This window comes from Zalophus californianus, chromosome 3, assembly GCF_009762305.2.
Source record: "Zalophus californianus isolate mZalCal1 chromosome 3, mZalCal1.pri.v2, whole genome shotgun sequence".
NCBI classification, from domain to species: domain Eukaryota; kingdom Metazoa; phylum Chordata; class Mammalia; order Carnivora; family Otariidae; genus Zalophus; species Zalophus californianus.
Genome location: NC_045597.1, coordinates 74,089,912 through 74,110,027, shown reverse-complemented (window position 1 = coordinate 74,110,027; position 20,116 = coordinate 74,089,912). Strand labels below are relative to the sequence as shown.

Here is a 20,116-nt window from a genome sequence, read left to right as displayed (position 1 = left end):
AATTTAGAAATAGGGTCTTTGCAGAAGTAATGAAGTTAAAATGAGGCCATTAAGGTAAGCCCTAATCCAATATCACTGATGTCCTTCTAAAAAGGAGAAAAGTAGACACAGACACACATAGAGGGGAAAACAATCTGAAGAAAGACTGAGAAGAGAGCCATCTATAAACTAAGGAACATGTGAGGTTGTCAGAAGCTAGGAGAGGGCCCTGTAAAAGATGCTTCTCTAGCACCTTCAGAGCGGGCACAACCCTGCTGACTCCCTGATCCAACTTCTGGCCCTCAAAGCTATAAGACAATACATTTTCCTTGTTCTAAGCACTGTCTCTGGTACTTGTTACAAAGACCTATGCAACTAATAACCCATCTTATAAATTCTATGCATCTAGACACCCTCACATCCACTGCCTTTTTAAAAGGGCTGGCATGGAACAAATTTATTTGAAGAATACAGTGAAACTAACCTATAGGCACGACAACATACAACTCATGAAAAGAATTCATATCATTTCATTTTAGTTTGCATCGAATTTTCTTATAAATGCCTTCTGTGAGAATGTTTGCAATATTTAACAATAATAGATTCTCAGCTGAGACAAAACAATTCTGAATTAATCTAATCATTCTGAGTTACAAAGTTGATATAGTATAACTGAAATGTCAAAATAAAAAAAGCAATACTTTCAACTGAAAGGCAGAGGCATTTAACATAAATCAGAATTTAAGAATATGTAGGTCATAAACACAAAGAGACCCAGAGACACTGAGAGTCAAAGGCAAGGAGAAAAATCTTGAAAGCAACAGAAAATGGAGTTGTCACTTACACTGGACCGCCAATAGGACTGACAGCCGACTTCTCAGCAGAAACAACGGCAAGGAGAAGGCAGTGGAGTAACATATTCAAAGAGCTCAAAGAAAAAAACTATCAACCAAGAATACTAAATCTGGCAAAGCTTTCAAACCAACTGTGAAACAGACTTTCTTAGACCAAAAAAAAAAAAAGAAAAAGAAAGAGAGAAAGAAGAAAACATGACAATTTTTTCCAGCAACCACACTTAACAAGAAATACTAAAGGAGGTTGTTCAGGCTGAAAGCAAGTGACCTCAGACAGGAATTCAAGCCCACACGAACCAAAAAAAAAAAAAAAAGGACTGTAATGGTAACTGTTTCACTACAAAGACCACTATAAACACATTGTTTTCCTCCTTTCCTCTCTTAACTGACTTAAAAAGCAATTACATAAGATAATTAGTACATAAAATAGTGTTGGGACTATAACATACATAAATGTAATATACTCTAATATACATGTAATATAATGTATCAATAATGGGCAATGGGCTTAGGAAACAGAAATGGTAAAGTATTAATTATAATCATGTACTGATGAGTTTATAACATTAACGGATGAAATCCGTACAAAAATAATGCCACAAAAAGGGGAGAAAGAAAATAGGCCCACACAGGAGTAATTCCTCTATTTCACTGGAATTAAGTTAGAATAAATCTGAAATTGATTCGGATCATTTAAAATGCATATGGTAAAATCTAGAGCAACCACTAAATATATATATACACACACACACAGAGTAAAACATCAATAATGAAAATAAAATGCTACATTAGAAAACATTCACTCTATGCAAAAGGAAGCAGTAAAGGGGGAATACAGGAGGAAAAAAAAAAAGACACGAGTCAGGGAAAAAATTTATAAAATTTAAGGTAGGTGCCTTAGTCTGCTCGGGCTGCTGTAACCAATCACCACAGATTGGGTGGCTTAAACACGCACTCACTTCTCACTCTTCCAAATGGCACACTGCTCACATAGCAGAAGGGCAGTGGACTCTGGGGTCTCATTTCTAAGGACAGTAAGCCCATTTGTGAGGCCTCCACCCTCATGAATTAATCACCTCCCAAAGGCCCCACCTTCAAATATATCACCGCCACCATTTTTTTTTCCAAATTTTTATTTAAATTCTACTTAGTTAACATACAGTGTAATACTGGCTTCAGGAGGAGAATTCAATGATTCATCACTTACATGCAACACCCAGTGCTCATCATCACAAGTGCCCTCCTAAATACCCACCATCTTCAACAGATGAATTCTGAGGAGACACAACATTCACTCTATAGTAGAGGTGAAAGAAATGTAAACTGATGCTGGTTCGAGTTGTACAACTCTGACAATATACAAAACCCACTGAATGGAGCACTTTAAATGCCCTGTTGCATCTTTACATTTCTCCTGCTAAGACTGGTGATGTGCCAACAGTTCTTGAAGTAAAAATTCACATTTCCACTCCTACCACTGCAACAGCTAATGACCTCTTAACACCCACTTAGTGCAAAAGGCCTGTGTTTACTAATCCACTCAAACTCCTAATACTTCACCACAGCCCAAACTTCATTACAAGCATATCAGGAATGAATTTTCCACATTAAATATAATGCTGGCTTTATTTTTTGAAGTTAAAGATGCAAACACACTGTGCTCACAGAAAAATAATAGCACTACTGCCCTCCCAGACGACAAATGTCCATATCATTAATCCTCAGAACCTGAGAATATGTTAGGTTACATGATGGGGGGGAAATTAAGGTTGCTAATCAACTGACCTTGAGACGGGAGATTATCGTGCATTTTGTAAATGGGCCCAATGCAATCACAAGGTCCTTGTTAGTGCAAGAGGTTGGCAGGAAAGTCAGGGTCAGGATGATGTGATGTGAAAAAGACTGACCCACCCTCTCTGGCTTTGTAAAACGGAGGAGCCACCAGCCCAGGAATGAGAGTGGCCTCCAGAAGCAGGAAAAGGCAAAGAGTCTCACCCCTAGAGCCTCCGGAAGGGACCAGAGCTCTACTGACGTTGATCTTAGCCCATTGAGACCCATTTCAAACTTCTGACCTCCAGAACAATAGGATAAGAAGTTTATGTCGTTTTCAGCCACTAAATTGGTGGTAATCTGTTACGTACACACAAATTTCTGGTCCATTTCAAACATTACAAACAGAAATCAATGCACTCTAATAGCCTAAAAGTGACTATATCTGGTTAGTTCATCTAGTATTCTCAATCATATGATTAAAAATTTGAAGTTGCTTTAATAACAAGTTATTATAACAAGTATATATTAAAAAGGGGGAAATAAGAGAAAAACTACTTTGTCTAGCACTAGTATACAATCACAGTCAAGTCTTATTATAGTTCAGACGCAAGAATTTTATTTGGATCCCAGGTACTTATCCACTTGTAATATCACAAAATCATATTTAGGTATGAAAAAAGTTAAACTTTATTTTAAAAGTTAGCCTATAACTTTGAGAGTGCAACTATGAAAATATTCTACATATGTAAGAAATTTACATCTATGTAGCTTTAAACATGATATGAAGACTAGATCTCCATTCTCTCTAAATGTTTTCTATAATATTTTCTTCAAATACGAAAACTGATAAAAGCATTTAAAACTCTATTCTTAACCTCTAATGAAATGCTGGACCTAAGCCATTATTACCAACAGCTGCTAAAATCATTAGGTGAAAAGCTGCTGGGGAGCTGCACAATAGGAATCATGCTGACAACACCTGAACCCAACGTCAACTTCACTGGCACAAAAAGAGAAGACACGTGTACCTCCCGATGTGATGGAACCACAAGTACACATCAGTTACGATATATTCTTCTCACCACCACCCACCTACTCACTCATTCCACCCTTGCTGGGGGTGGGGGGGGGGAGAAAAAAACCACCAAAACAACAACAAAAAACAAGGATTCTGGATCAACCTCCAGATCTACCAACTTCCAGAAATACACAGGATGGAGGGATACCACTAAAAGGATATTCTGTGATGCAGAATGTGAGAAAAGCTATGGGACAATAGAATTTCTTCAACAGATAAGCTGTTATTTATAAAAGGAGTAAGAGATCCATACTCAAGAGATAGGACATCCAAATGCAATGTACGGACCCAGCTATGTAAAACCATTTGAGATAATCCGGCAATTTCAGTAATAACTGGATTGAGGTATTAAGAAATGGGAAATGGGGGGGCAGTAAATGATACTGTGGTTGTACTGGGGGACAGGGGAATTCCACACTTACATTACTAGCAGTACAGTCCAGTGGCAAAAGCACTAGATGGAATTTGGAGAGATCCCAGGCAGATTCCTAATCCCGACTCACTGATCATATAACCATAGTCTGAAGTAAGCTATTCGTCCATTTTCTCATTTGTGAAACAGACTACTACTACTACCTACTGGCCCATTTCACAGATTTTACAGTTGCCGTTCAGAAAAAAATAAAGCAATAATAAAGTGGTCTAAAATGAAAATGATCTTGGTGAGGCTTCTTCACAGCAAGTATGTGCCATGAAAATATATTCTGCATACGTTGTTTTTACTAATGACTGACCCACAGTAACCAGGTTTTGTTGACTTTTTAAGATAAATTTTCTATGAAACCACTTCCTCTGATCCCTTTTTTGCTTGTTAAGTTTTACATATAATAAGCTAAAGAAAACAGGAACAGTGCCATAGCTGAAAAAGACCAAAGGTTTTTAGACTTTTCTTTCTCTGTCACTACTCTGGGGAGGAAAGGAGTGAATGTCCTATTTATGATGTCTCCCACTTTCCTTTACCCACTGCGTTAACTCACTGTAGCAAAAATGAGTCCTGTAGGCTACACATGTCATTATTAACTACATACACATGGCTTTTTTTAAACTACCAGACAATCTTCACAGGAGGATTTTGCCTAAACCAATACAACAGAATCCATTTAACAAGTCTGAGGACAAAATTACCGAAGCATTAAACTACTTATGTCATTTTAATCACTAAACCCTTATTTGTTAGCTGTTTTTCATTCATTCATACATTCTTGCCTCCTCTCCAGAGCCCCTTCCCCACCCTCATTGTCCTTCCTGTTACCTTTCGAATCCCAGCAAGCTCCCCTCTCTAACATTCCCAAAAGCCTCCAGCTGGTCCAGGCTTTGTTCGAACCAAAGGCCAGCTTGTCTTCTATTTAAGCAATAAATCTGAAGTCTGTATCACTGCTTACCTTGCCATGGTGAGTCTGGTCTTCCCAAGGAGACTTCAAGTCCTTTGAGAACAAAGACTGGTAAAGAGGTAAAGAGCTTTGCATGCCGAGTGTCTAGGACATAGCCTGACTTCATGAGCATTCACAGATTCTGACTGCAGAAATGGGCTGGACTGCTCCACTGCTGTTATGGGATGAATGGGACCCTCCAATAAAGGCATCTGAGGTCCTAACCCCCAGGACCTCAGAAAGCGACCTTCTTTGGATAGAGGGTCTTCAGAGAGTCATCAAGTTAGAGGTCACTAGAGTGGGCCCTAATCCAATGCCTGGTGTCTTTATGTAAAGGGGAAAGTTGGACACGGAGACAGACATGTGCAGAGGAACAGCGATGGGAGAGACAGAAACATGAGGGAAAATGCCAAGTAAAGATGAAGGGGGGGGGGGGGGCGCCTGGATGGCTCAGTCAGTTAAGCATCTGCCTTCGGTGCAGGTCATGATCCCAGGGTCCTGGGATCAAGCCCCGCATCGGGCTCCCTGCTCCACGGGGAGCCTGCTTCTCCCTCTCCCTCTGCTTGTGCTCTCTCTCTTTCAAATAAAGAAATAAAATCTTAAAAAAAAAAAAAGAAAGAAAGAAAAGAAAAGATGAAGGCGGGATGCGTCTACATGCCAAAGACTGCCAGCAAACACCAGAAGCTTCAAGAAAGGCAGAGAGGACTCTCTTGACCGCCCTCCAAAGGAACCAACTCTGCTGACTCCTTGATTTTGGACTTCTGGCCTCCGGAACTGGGAGACAATACACTTTTGTGATTTTTAAGCCACAGAGCTTTTGGAGTTTTGTTTGGGCAGCTCTAAGAAACTGATACAATTGGGGTTTAAGAAAATGTAAATGTGCAATAGTACTGTATAAGGTCTAATACGAGAGACACTGAAAATAACAGAGAATAAAATGAGCAGTTTTGACCTAGAAGGAAGCAACCAAATGACAAAGAAAAATAGCCATTATACATGAAGTAAAAAGAGCAAGATGCAAATAAATCTGCAGATTTCATTGGGGGTGGAAAGGTGACACACACACACACACACATCATGTTTGTACGTGCATAAGTAATGTCTAACTACACAAACACACAGACTCTCACAGGCAGTTAACTCTTGGGAAAGACTGCCCCTCCTTCTCTTTGCAGAAGATGAATTTTTTTTTTTTTTTTTACTTCACACAGCTTCGTACTTTTTAAAATAGTAAATGGTTTAATTTTTCTAACTTGTTAGAAATGCCGAATTAAAAGAAACTATTGTTTCCAAGGTAATTAGATGTCATGTTCTTTAACAACACACGGTTAAACCTGAGTGATTTACTTCACTTTTAAATTCCTTATTTTGATAGTTCAAAAGAATTCATTAGTTACTAATCTACAAAGGCATATTTACCACTCTATTTCTAAAACTGACCTCATCGTCATATTTCAGAGTCAGTATTAAATATATTTCGTTTGTAAAAATGACAGAAGGAAAATAAGGCAACATTTACCAACCACTCCATGTCTACCAGGCATATAATTCTGGAGGTTTTACAAAAGTTCCATCATTACATTTCACCTCTCAACTGTGCCATACCTATTCAGTCCAGCCTTCTCCCTGTTACAGTACCAAGTAACATTTAAAGAGAGCCTTGTTAACTTTGCTGTCAACCAAAAACATACCCAAATATCCTTTCTTGAATAATTCATTCTAGATTTATCTATAAATTTACCTAATTCCAAACTGTTTTTTCACCTTCATTTATAAGATCTCAAAATGTGAAGTTACCTAGCAACATCACCAGAAAGAAGCCACTCAATAAATGTTAGAAATCTAAATCTAGTATACAGCAATACAAGCCTTTCTCAAGAAACAAGAAAATCTCAAATACACAACCTAACCTTACACCTAAAGCAGATAGAGAAAGAACAGCAAATAAAGCCTAAATCCAGCAGAAGAGAAATAATAAAGATCAGAAATCAATGAAGCAGAAATCAAAAGAACAGTAAAACAGACCATCAAAACTAGGAGCTGGTTCTTTGAAAGAATTAGTAAAGATTGATAAACCCCTAGCCGACTTATCAAAAAGAGAAAGGACCCAAATATATAAAATCATAAATCAAAGAAGAAAGAGCACAACCAACAGTAGAGAAATACAAAAAATTGTAAGAACATATTATGAACTATATGTCAACAAATGAGGCATTCTGGAAGAAACGGATGCATTCCTAGAAACAGATAAACTACCGAAACTGAAACAGGAAGAAACAGAAAACCTGAACAGACCCATAATCAGTAAAGAAATTGAAGCAGTCATCAAAAATCTCCCAGCAAAGGAGTCCAGGACCAGAGAGCGTCCCAGGGGAATTCTACCAAACATTTAAAGAAGAATTAATACCTATTTTTCGGAAGCTGTTTCAAAAAATAAAAACGGAAGGAAAATTTCCAAACTCATTCTATGAGGCCAGTATTACCTTGATCCCAAAACAAGACAAATACTCCACCAAAAAGGAGAATTACAGACCAATATTCCTGATGAATATGGATGCAAAAAATTCTCACCAAGAAATCTATATCTAAGTTCTCTGGGAAAGCTGAAAATTACTAAAGTCACATTCAACTTTCCAAAGTCGGCTAAGATGATCTAAGTCATCACTAACAGAAAATGGCAAGAACATCACAACAAAGCCAGGCTGTCAGGGCTGAAATGGTCTAGCCCCAGAAGGGAGGGAGAGACAGGAGAGAATTAACACAAGTAGGCTGGCACAGCAGGACCATGGAGTGCCAGGAGAACCAGTGACCTCAGCAAAGGTGGCCATGTAGTCTTTGAGGAACAAAAACAAAATTACAGACAGAACAAAACAGGTGACAGATTTTACTTGTTAGTTTAAAAGGGCAATCTAGCTCATCCAAACAAGATGACAATGTTGCCCATTTGCAAGTGGGGTTACTAGGCTAAGGCTTGATTTTCACAGGGGAAGAAAAAAATCAATCAGAAGTTACGATTACTTCAACTTTCTCTTTGTAAAGCTGACAGTCAAAGTCCAGGCATCTGCTTTACTAGGCATGGGAACAGCTGAACTGGGTTCCCTGTGAGAGATATGTAAACCTCCTCAAATAAAAAAAAAAAAAAAAAAAAAGTGGTAAAACAAACGAAACTAACTAGTAAACTAAAGAAACTAGTAAAAAAAAAGTGAACGGTCTTTTAAAGAAACATATGCAAATAATAACAACAATAATAAATTTGCCTAGCAGAATCAAAGCACAGTATTTCTGGTTTTGTTTTTGACCAATTATATCTAGTTTTGAGCCTCTGACATTTCAAAATTGTTCCAACCTTTGTTCACCTTTAAAGAAATAACCCTGACAACCATCAGTCTGAGAATATCACTGTAAGTCCATCAAATAATGAATGACGAAACACCCCATTTCTATTCCTCACCTGTTCCTAGATGAACCAAAGTTTCATCATTCCAGTCTGTAAGTTGGAAACCTTCTAAATATTATATCCTGTTTTGCAGAAACAAGAGGACCCTATTTCCCTACGCTTTCAAAACATATTTTCCTCATGCAAACTTCAATTTTTAGTATATGTGCTGCCAAAGCAAGCACCCTCATGCAAACTTCAAAGTACCAACTGCTACCCCCAAGGTACCACCATAATCACCCTGCATGAGTACATTCATGAAGCAAATTAAACACCAGGGAATCTGTCTGACATCAGCAAAAAAACAAAACAAAAACAAAACTGTGGAACAACATTCTAGGAAAAAAGATAGTAACTTCTTCAGTTATAATGCCTGAGATAATCACATACAAATCAGAATAAATGTTTTTGTCTACAGACTCTCATATTACAAACATATTTACCATTCCAAAGAACAGAAGCCTTTTATTTTACTCTCTCCTTGCCCCTTCACTGCTTACTTTATTTGTGCTGAGATGGGCTCTTTATAAGATCCCACTCTGAAAGAATTATAAAAGTTCTCTTGTCAAGGATCCCTGAAAAACCGAGGTGGACCAATACTGAAGAAATTAACAAAATTTACTCTCCATAATTTTAGACTTTTAAAAAAATGTTACTAGAAGGGAATTACAGAAAGTTTGCTGACATCAGAAGTTAACTGCTCCCTCACAGCACAAATAATTCAGCAAATAACTTGTATGTTAACAGGAAAGCCAAACCTACAGATAGCTTATCAGGAAAAAAAAACAACCAAACCCCTATTAACCATAAATTTATGAACCACTAAAAAGATCTTTAAAAAAAAAGAAGAACCTAAAACTTTGCTTCATCGATCACCTGAGCATCCTAAGATCAGGATCCTCAAAATACTCATTTTCAAATTTTGACACGACTACACTTTGTGAAAGCGAACTTGTGAGCCCTGTTGTAACTCCCGGGCTATGGCACCTTAAAGTGCCTTCCATCCTCTCCTTAGGAGGACAAGGAGTCCTATTAATAATGGTCATATAATGATTTTAGGTTTTATTTTATAGCACAAAGGATGTCTACATGAATCATCTCAATTCACATGCATCCCCTTATGCAATCTAATGGGAATGACTATTCCATTTCACAGGTGAAATCCAAGTACCAATAGGTAATGAAGTGGGACTCAAAGCTACACACACACACACACCGAAAGCTTGGAAGTTAGGGACAAAATTTCCCAAATTCTTCTTTAAAACGGAAGGGAAAACAATTTTGTTCCAACCATGAAAGTTTCAACATACTGGCTTGTAGATACCATTACGGATTTGGGGGTCAAGAAATTCAGACCTCATCCCTAGTGAATGTGGGGATGACCTGAAGCCTATTTCTCCAATCTGTGAAAACGGGGTTAATATTACTTGAGCTTTCCTAGCCCTAAATGGATCTCCAAGACAACAGTTATGAGAAAGTATGAAGCTAAGAGAAAAAGGACTAAATAACTTTGAAATATCTCAATCTATATAATTGGTTTTCTTAGGTATGATAATAGGATTGTATGGTTATATATGTTGTCTTTTTGTTTTAGGCAGGTTTCTTATTTAGCAGTATTTTTGGGTTTTATCCAATTTGATAGTCCCTTCACTATAATACAGATAAATTTAATCCATTTAAGTTTATTATAATTAACGAAATAGGGCTTATTCCACTTTATTTTGGTTTTCTGATTTTTTTTTTTTTTAATTCTGCATCTTGCTTTTTCTATTTTCCTGCCCTCAGACTTTGAGTGATAGTTTAATTTCCTGCTGGTCTGGACGCAAAAAAATTCATTTCTTGTGTGGGTGTGTATTTATCTATCCTTCATTTTTAACATGCCTATATAACTTTAAAATTTCTAATACTGGGGTTTTTCAGGGGATCAAACCATTATCAGGTTTTAACCACCCACTGAATAGCCTTCTATTCTACCCCATCTTGTTACTGTCATCTTTAGAAAAAAGTAATAATAATATAAAATTACTGACATATTTTTATCAATTCCATTGTTTCATTATCCCTACAACTTTCCTCTGAACTTACATTTTCTCAGATTAAATACATATTTTAATGATATTTTAATGAAAGTCAATGGTTGGTAAACTCTCTTGGTACTTCTTCATCTGTCCCTTCCCCCTCTCCAGCCTAAATTCTCCCAGGACTCCTTCCATGCCAAACCAGCTACAGATTTTAAAAGTAGCACATTATCCCATGACTCTATACCTTTGCTCACATCTGGAATCCCACCCCTTCCTGTCTATACAATAAATGACTTCATTTCACAAAGTTCAAATCTCTTCTGTGAAACCTTTTCCCTGAAGTCCTCTTTTCTCTTAGAGAGAACCACTTTCTCTTTCACATGTATCATTACTTATAGAAAAACCATCTCCTTGCACTCATTTGTTCTGTATGTCTACCCTCTTTCCCAACCTTTTTCTCATCACAGCATACATAAACAGTAGTAACTGTAGAGCCCACAAAAATATACAGATAACAATGTTCTCACCTGGATGAGACTAGTCAAGGGATCTGGTCAATCCAAACGCCTCCTGGCTGCCCAGAGGCCACCAGGATTACTTCCTCAGCACAACTAGAACCCATTCAGGACTCACGAAATGGGAAGCTCTGTAAAGACCAGGGCCTATCATTGTCATCTTTGTATTCTCAGTACCCACATAAACCCTACTGTAATGTAATTCTCCATTAATACTTCCTAAAAGTACTTACTGAAGAAAAGGCAGTCTCTACCAAAAAAACAAAAGCAAAAAAACAAAGCGTGTCACTATTGGCTTATAAAAAATCCCCCCCCAGCCTCCCATGAAAAACACTATCAGGCAGAAGACTTATCAGTCACTAAAACACCAAAATAAAATCAAGGGCAACAGTCGATAACTCAGTTAAAAGATACTGTGATTTAAACTATTCACAAGAAGGAAATGCATGGATGATTCCTGCACCTATGAAGCATTTCAATAAGAATATCTGTCAGCTATCACCGAAATAAACATCCACTTCTTCTAAGTTGGAAATAAATTTTTACTGGCATGCAGTCTTTGACATGTGGATTACTACAGATGGGGAGTCTCGGCAAGCTTATACACTGCAGACACTACACAATTTTTAGAAAGAGTTAATGGTCTTTCTTACAAAGAAGCAACAGAAAAGCATAAGCCAGTGAACACAGAGGATATGAAAAGCTATAGCACCTCACTCAATTATGTTTCCTATTAAATATCTTGAACCTGACACTATCACAAAACTCTTCTTGACTGAGTACTTTTGTGAAAGCAAAGACTTAATAGTTCTTCTTCCAAAACAAATTATGTCTATAAACTGTGTCCCTCACCTCCTTCTAACACAAATTCTAAGATTTTAAATGATCAAATTCTAGTTTTAGGTATTTTCAACAACACTGTGTCTCTGGTTGCGAGTTTTCGATCCAGCAACCCATACATAACTTCATAACATCTATCATTTACCCTTTTCTTACAACACCTTAAAGCACTTTACAGATATTTAATCCTCTTCTAGCCCATGAGACAAGGAGAGAACAGGTTTTCGACAAGATATGAAAGCAGACTGGGTAACTGCATGGCAGGCCAACAAGAGATGTTATTCCAAGAAAGGACAGAGGCAGGAACAATAGGAAAACACAAAAGAAAATAAGGCCTGAAGTTAACTTTGATACACACAGCTCAAACAAACAAAAAGTTGGGTTGCTTTTTTTCTAGTACAAAAAATAAGGCAAGATTTTTCTTCTAAAAGTAGTATTCCCAACTTATCTAAACTTCTCAAACATGTTCAAGAATGTCACAAATTAGAACATTTTTATTCCCAGGAAAAAGGAATAAAATCTTTCTACAAACTATTTAAAACAGAGAAAGATCATCTTCATTCTTAGTTTACAGTATCATAATCTAATCCACTTCAAAATAAATCTATGCTTTCAGAGGCATATATTACTAATGAGCTGTTTCTTGTGATGAAAATGAACTGCAATAATTGCATTTCATAAAACAAACTTCAATTTTGCTTACTAATATTTGTTGAGCTAACATTAATCAGTAGCGCCAAAGAGTCCTTTCCACACTGAGGGAGCAAATCACTTTAGAGGGGTAATAAAAAACCACCACCACCGGGGCGCCTGGGTGGCTCAGTTGGTTAAGCGACTGCCTTCGGCTCAGGTCATGATCCCGGAGTCCTGGGATCGAGTCCCACATCAGGCTCCTGGCTCAGCGGGGACCCTGCTTCTCCCTCTGACCCTCTCCCCTCTTATGCTGTTTCTCTCTCTCTCTCTCTCTCTCTAATAAATAAATAAATAATCTTTAAAAAAAAAAAAAAGAACCACCACCACCATCACAGAGTGATTACTATGAACCAGCTATCATTTTATCCCCATTTTACAGATAAGGAAACCATGGCACAATTAATTTGTCCAAGGTTACACTCACACCTAAGGAAACAAATGTAGACTCTCAAGAAAGGGCACCAATTCAAATTCATTTTAATGGTACTGGAAAAGAAAAAATGTTCAAACATGAGTAAATAGTTACATAGAATAGCCTGTTAATGAATAAAATGGCAATTTCACTAACCTCCACTAAATGCTTTTAAAGTTAGAAATATGTATTAATTTGGACTGCAATTTTCCATGAACAAAACTGGGGAGCTAGGCATAATTCATATTTAACTATATCTAATTCCACGCTCCTTATATTATCTAAAACATGACTGGATGCAACCTACTAAATGGGAGAAATATTTGCAAATCATATATCCGGTAAGGGACTAATATCCAAGATATATAAAGAACTCACTCATACAGCTCAATAAAAAAAAAAAAATCTGATTTTTTAAATGGGCAGAAGATCTGAACAAACATTTTTCCAAAGACACACTGATAGCCAACAGATATATGAAAAGATGCTCATCATTAATCCTCAAAGAAGCGCAAATCAAAACCACAATGAGGTACGACCTCGACCTGTTAGAATGTATTATCAAAAAGACAAGAAATAAGTATTGGTGAGGATATGAAGAAGAGGGAAACTTTATGCACTGTTGGTGGGAATGTAAATTGGTACAACCACTATGGCAAAGAGTATGGAAGTTCCTCAAAAAAATTAAAAATAGAACCACCATGATCCTGCAATTCCACTTCTGGGTATTTATCTGAAGAGAATGAAAACACTAACTCAGAGAGATATCTGCACCCTGTGTTCACCGCAGCATTATTTACAATAGCCAAGGCATAGAAGCAACCCAAGTGTCTACTGATAGATGACTAGATAAAAGAAATTATGGTACATACACAACCGTGGAATATTACTCAGCCAGAAAAAAAGAATGAAATCTTGCCATATGCAACACCATAGATGGACCTAGAGGGCATTATGGTAAGTGAAGGAAACCAGAGAAAGACAAATACCCTATGATCTATCATATCTGGAATCTTAAAAACAAACAAACCAACAAAAAAACCCACCAACTCACAGATACAGAGAACAGACTGGTGGTTGCAAAGGTGCAGGGGGTGAAGGTGGTCAAAAAGTCAGAAGAAAAAAATTAATAGATAAAACATGATTAGAGCTTCCAAAATACTGATGATTATCAATAATAATTTATAAACTCTGAAGGGATCAAAGTATCAGTTTTAGATCTGGAAGGAAACAAACATACAAGAAATATTTATCAAAGTGTCCAATCTAATCCCTTTATTTCACAGATGAGAAAAATAAACTCAAAGTTTTAAGAGATTTTCCCGTCTATATAGATCTAAATGTCAAATTGTGAACTAGAATTTATCTTCTGGTTCAGCTGCTCTTTTTAACATACCATGCCGTAGAATACATAATAAAATATTAAGTTTCTGGAATTAAGTTACTACAAGAAAATCTAAATTAGATTTTAGGTTAGACTATCTAAATTAGACCATTTAAATCTGGAAAAATGAAGGTTTCTGGAAAGGAATTAATGCTACTAAGTGAACAAGTGCTTAAATAATCTTTCCTGAGACAGTAAAAGTTTCAGAAGAACTAGAATAAAAATTATCTCAACGGCAGGAAGAAAGAAACTTGCAAGTAACAAAAATGGAGGTTTTCCATCTCCGGGGGCCTGGTCAAAAGCCTGAAATCAAATAAGACAACAGACATGCTGTGATCAAGTCTGGCTAAAACCAGCCACATGGGTCATGGTAGGGTAAATAATTAACCTGCTCTGAGATCTATTATAAAAAGATTAGCGAGAAGCAGAGGTAAGCAAAACCACATGATATAAAATAAAACCAGTCTTTAGACACATTCTACACACTTGAATGTGGTGTTTAAAACTATACTTTTTAAGCATATTAAGTTTCAAATCCCAATGGTCTTACCTTTGTATAACTAATAAGTGCCTAATATTGGACTAAACCCATCATCTTTTACAAAATTCCTTTTCTCCTAACTATACAACTTTATCCTCTAACAATCGATAAACAACCTGTCAACAACCTGGTAGCCTATCACTATACCTTTCTGTGTTAAGCATCTTGTAATATTATCATCTTAAACATTAAACTCTCCATGCTTATCCTGCAATTGTACAAATTTAAAAACTAGCAAGACAACCATTCATGGGGAAAACTGAAATGGAAATTTTATCTAGGGTATAAGCTCAATTAAGTTTTTTTTTAAAAAGACAAAATATGCTCTGGGAGGTAAAGCAGTTCTTTCCTTTTGCTTAAGAGTTTTCAAATGCTTTTTACAAAATATTTTCCAAATTTTCTATAATGAGAATGTATAATTTTTAATAATCAAAATGTGTTTTAGCCAAAATCAGATTAGTAAGCTTAAATAAAACTTTTATAACTTATTCTAAATGTTCTCTCCACTAAGCTTCCTCAAACACATGCTCAAACATTCCTTATCAGTATTTAACCATTTACATGAATTAAAAAAATCCTTCTTTTTGAAATTTTCCTGTCTAAATAGTAAAAACAGCAAAAATTAGTAAAACAATGGCAACTCACTCTGAATGTTCCTATCATAGAAGTACTATTTTACTAATAAAATATTAATAAAAATTAGTTATTTTACTAATAAAAGAAATACACCCACCCTATTTCCTGAGAAGGAACAAAGCATTTTATTACTTAATACAATATTCGGACTGCATAAGAGGAGAGCAGCCTGAGTGCGTGCGCACACACAGCCATCACCACCCCCGGGGGGGCAATCAACAGGGCACAGGCTTGGAGGGTTCTTCCTCCCTTTTCCTTTCTCTCTGGAGTGATGATAAATTGCACTGACCCTGCACACATCTTAACTCTTACTGAGTGACCCCACTGAGACGCAAAACAATGAAAAAAGACAAATAGCCTGCTCCACCTGTGACTTTCCTTCAATAAGTAGTTTAAAGGTTACCATGTGTAGGGTGCTGTGTTAGGTACAGGCTTTTGAGAAGTAAACCTGTCAGACCCACGCAGAGCTGACTTGTGGCCTTGGCCTCACCACGTTCCAATGGCTCTACCTCCCCCTGCTGTAACTGGGAGTGGGCAAGCAGCCAGGCCAGTGCCACCCCAGGACCTACCACCCTTAACTTCTCCTTTACCCAATCCCCCTCCTCAGCAATCTCTTCCCAACCAGGACTTCTGCAACCCGAACAGGAAGGGACATAATGGTCCCAGTTGGTGCTAACAATGATTACAGACCTGCCTTCGTGTAACAGTCCATGACCCATATTATAACTTTCTAGTCCTAGGCCACACAAAACTGCTCTACAACTTGCACCTCAATTTCCAAACCTTGGCCCCTCTTAATATGTACCAGGCCACTTTTCCCACCATTTCATAATTATTAAGTACACTATTTAATATTAGGTAACTACTATGTGAAATCTGAAGCCACTTGAGTGACAAAACAAACACCAAGTGATACTGAAAATATATCATTTCACGGACAAATAACAAGAGGCATTTCGAGAGGAACCTTTGCAAATTTATTCACTGCAATCTAAAAAGAATCACTCATTTGGGTCAGACTATAACACTAACTTAAAAAAAAAAACACTGATTTTCACATGTTAGCACAAGAGTGACCTAGAATAAGACATACCTGAAGAGATGTGTTTTTAACAGTTACTTAATCCAATTCAGGTATTGCCAATTTGCTCAGATGCCTTAAGTTGACAAATGAAAAAAATCAGGTAAACTTTACTATTTCTAAAATAAAATTCCAATTCATCATAACTATTTTCAGATGTTGACTCCCTGGGTAGTCGTACCATTCTCTTTAGATCCAACGCCTCCTCTTTACCACTCCACACACATACAGCCCCTCCCTCATCCATGCTAAACAAACTCACTTCTCCCCAGACTCTGGTAGGAGAAATGAGGGACTCCAGGAAACTGTTCTCTGGTTTGCAGAAGTTAGTGATCCACCAAACTGCAGAAATAAACAACAGTCCTTCCCAGTCTAATGAGGAGACAAGAGAAAAATTTACAACACAGCAAGGATGATAAATGCTATTGAGATTACAAAAGCTCCATGAAATTATGAGGGGGATAGAGGAGGGTGTGGCTGGACAGGAGCAGGAATAACCCAGTAAGGCTACCAGCTTGAGAGACCAAGAAAAACTCACCAGACAAGAAGTGAAGAGGGAGTGTTCAAAGTCTACCAAAATAGCATCTACAAAGGCATAAAGGTAAATCTTTACTTTTCTTGACTGTCCATTTTCTAATTCTAAGATGAGCTGCAGTCTTCTTTAAAGAATAAGATTACAGATTACTTTGAGATATTCAGCATTATTTTGGGAGTGCATCAGAATTTATCCAAATATGACTACAGACACACCCAATTCTAACACTAGTTTTGGAACAATCTTATTTGACCAGGCAATGATGTTTCCATATTCACCAACAATACACACACACACCACATGCAATCAATTAATGCACTTGAGTGAAAGCCCTAGAAAGAGCTTTGGAGCCTGACATTCTTCAGATCAGAATCCCTTACTCAGAATCCCTTACTCAGCGTTTGACTTGGCAAATCTCTCCCCATTTTCCTAACCTAATTAGAGCATATATACTTATTAATATGTTTACCTGAATACTGTTTGTGTCCCTCAACTAGATCATAAACACCATGAAAGCAGGGACTGCCCTGATTACTACTGTTTCCCCCCAGCGGCTGAGGCCAGTCTCTCTCCCTTAGCAAGTGCTAAGTATGTACCTTACATACTTGAGTGAATGAACGGTGAGGAAAGAGTAACACATCACTCCCGAAGCAATAGACTTTGACAACGAACTATGACCAGACAATCTGTATAGCTCAGCAATCTGGCAAGATTATCACTCTCAAAGAATTAATTATCACATTCCTTCTGGTACAGAATACGGTAATAACTGGCATATCTAAAAATAATTAATCCAAATGATCCTGGGGAATCGTTTTTAATAAAGTCCCTTTAATATCAATGATTTCCTAAAATGTAAATTGTGAGAAAGAACAAACATCCATTTGGGGAAATGGATTCTTCAGTGATTCACTCTTCAACATGATTTAATACTGTAGATTTTAATCCCACCTGACTTCAGCCATTTTTTGTACTGTTCCTCAGCGTGCAGTATAGAATCTGCCTCTAAAGCATCCTTCCAATCTGACTCACCACTCCTTAAAGAAAGGTATATAAAATGTACTACCCTTAAATCGAAGATTGCTCGGGGATCTCCTTATGCAATCGGGTGCACAAAAAAGAGCCAGTGAGAGCAGAAGGAAAGATTTCAGATATCTTTAATAACATAATCACTGGGCCCACATTGCAAAGAATAACTTTTTTTCTGCGAGGGCTCACAATTATGATCCCTAGATGTAAGCTCATAAGGAGCTAATGAAACGAATTTGCCCCATCGTGTGGAAAACTGTGGCCCTTCTGGCCAGTCACGAAAACACCAAGATTTAAACGCATCCACGTTTTGCTGTAATTAATTCGGGACTTTGCAACAGGCATTAGCATTCTTCCCTTAAGGTCTATTTAAATGCCCCAACGAAACGCCAACAACAACCCTCACAGTCAGTCCCTGCACAGAAATACTTTCAGCCACACACAGATGTGTCTGATGTATTAAACAATCGACGGGGAAGCTTAAGCTGTTTTCAAGATTAGCGTGGATTCGTAAAGACGAGACTGCCACCTGGACACATGGTTGGAAAACGGAGAGCTCGTTGCTCAGGAAGAGTAGAAAATGGGAAAATTTTCAACAGCGCTTATTTAAAGTTTCCACCTTCACACACACCCCCTTCCCCTAAGCACCGGGTGGGGGCCTGGGCCTCGCCAGAGGCTCGCGGAGGAAATCTGCACTTGACTTCCGTCCTCTCCCGGCAGGAATGAGACCCTGCCTTCCTGCCCGCGGACCCCCCACCCCCGCTCAGGGCCACCTCCCCGCTCCGCGCACCGCCAGACGGAAATGGAGAGGCGCTGCTCCGCGTCCTTCCACCTCCGACCCCAGCCGGGGGCCGCGCGCCCACTGCTCGGGGTGCGCCTCGCCGCTCCGCCCCGGCGCCGCGGGAAGACTCGGACAGTTGAACCCGGGGGAGCTGACGATCGGTGCCCGCGCCCCGCCGCGTCCGGCACGGTCGCCCCCGCGCCGGCCACCCTCGCGCCGCCCCGGCTCGCCGGGTGCCTCCCCGCTTCCCGGGGACAGCTGAGCCCTCGCGCTCCCCGCCAGCCGCCGTCCAACCGCCCCCGCCCGGGCCGCGGGCCCCCGCGCTAGGCCCCGCGGGCCGCCCGGGCGAGGGGCGGAGACAAGGGCCGAGCCGACACCGCCCGCCTGCGGGGGTCCCGGGGCCGCCCCCGCCGCCCTCCCGCCGCACCTACCATGGTACAGATGGAGGCGAATTTGGAGACTGTCATTAGGATTTCCATCCGCCCAACGCCATCTTCCACCCAATCACAGCTGCGGCGGCGGCGGCGGGCGGGGGAGGAGAGGAGCCGGGCCGCCCGCTCGCACCGCAGCCCGCGGGCGGACCCCGAGCCGCCGCGGACCCACGCACAGAGCCTGCTCTGCAGTCGCTGCCGTCCTCGCCGCCGGCGCTCCGGCACTCCCCGCCTCGGGCCCCAGTCCCCGCCTGCCGCTCGCCCGCCCGCCCACCCGACCCCGGCTCCTCCCCGGCGCAGGGCGCAGCCGCTGCCTCGGGGCCCGCGCCTGCCCGCGAAGCCGCCCGCCCGCGAAGCCGCCCGCCCGTACACCCCGCTCTGCGCGCTGGGGAGCGGGCTCTGCCGAGGCCCTAATGCCCCGCCCGCCCGGCAGCTGCGCGGCCCAGCGGCGCGCCCCGCCCACCCGCCGCGCTCCCAGACCGCCCCCGCGCGGCCCCGCCCACTCCGCCGCGCACGACTCTTCGGCCCTGGAGCGCGCGAGCAGGGAAACTCCGGCGCGGCCCCACCCCGCGCTCGGTCGGACCCCGCCTCCCGCCCGCGTCCCTCGCGGTCCTAGAGCCCGAGTGCCAGCAGAGCCCTGGCTGCGAGTGGAGTTGGGGGGAGCAGGGGAAGCGGGGGGGCGGGGGGAACGGGAGGAGGGGTTCGTCCTCTCGCTGCACGGGCTGCG

The 20,116-nt window shown here is 40.1% G+C and overlaps 1 protein-coding gene across 2 annotated transcripts in view; it reads right to left on the bottom strand.

Moving 5' to 3' along the window:
• USP12 (ubiquitin specific peptidase 12) overlaps positions 1-19,879 on the bottom strand; it is a 94,065-nt gene extending 74,186 nt beyond the window's left edge. The window contains exon 1 of one of the 2 annotated variants that reach the window (XM_027589890.2): positions 19,390-19,879. In XM_027589890.2, coding sequence (XP_027445691.1) covers positions 19,390-19,437 — 48 coding nt within the window. In that variant the 5' untranslated portion in view covers positions 19,438-19,879. The remainder of the gene's footprint in view (positions 1-19,389) is intronic. The other variant, XM_027589891.1, reaches the window with a different exon arrangement.
• Between the last annotated feature and the right edge of the window lie 237 nt (positions 19,880-20,116).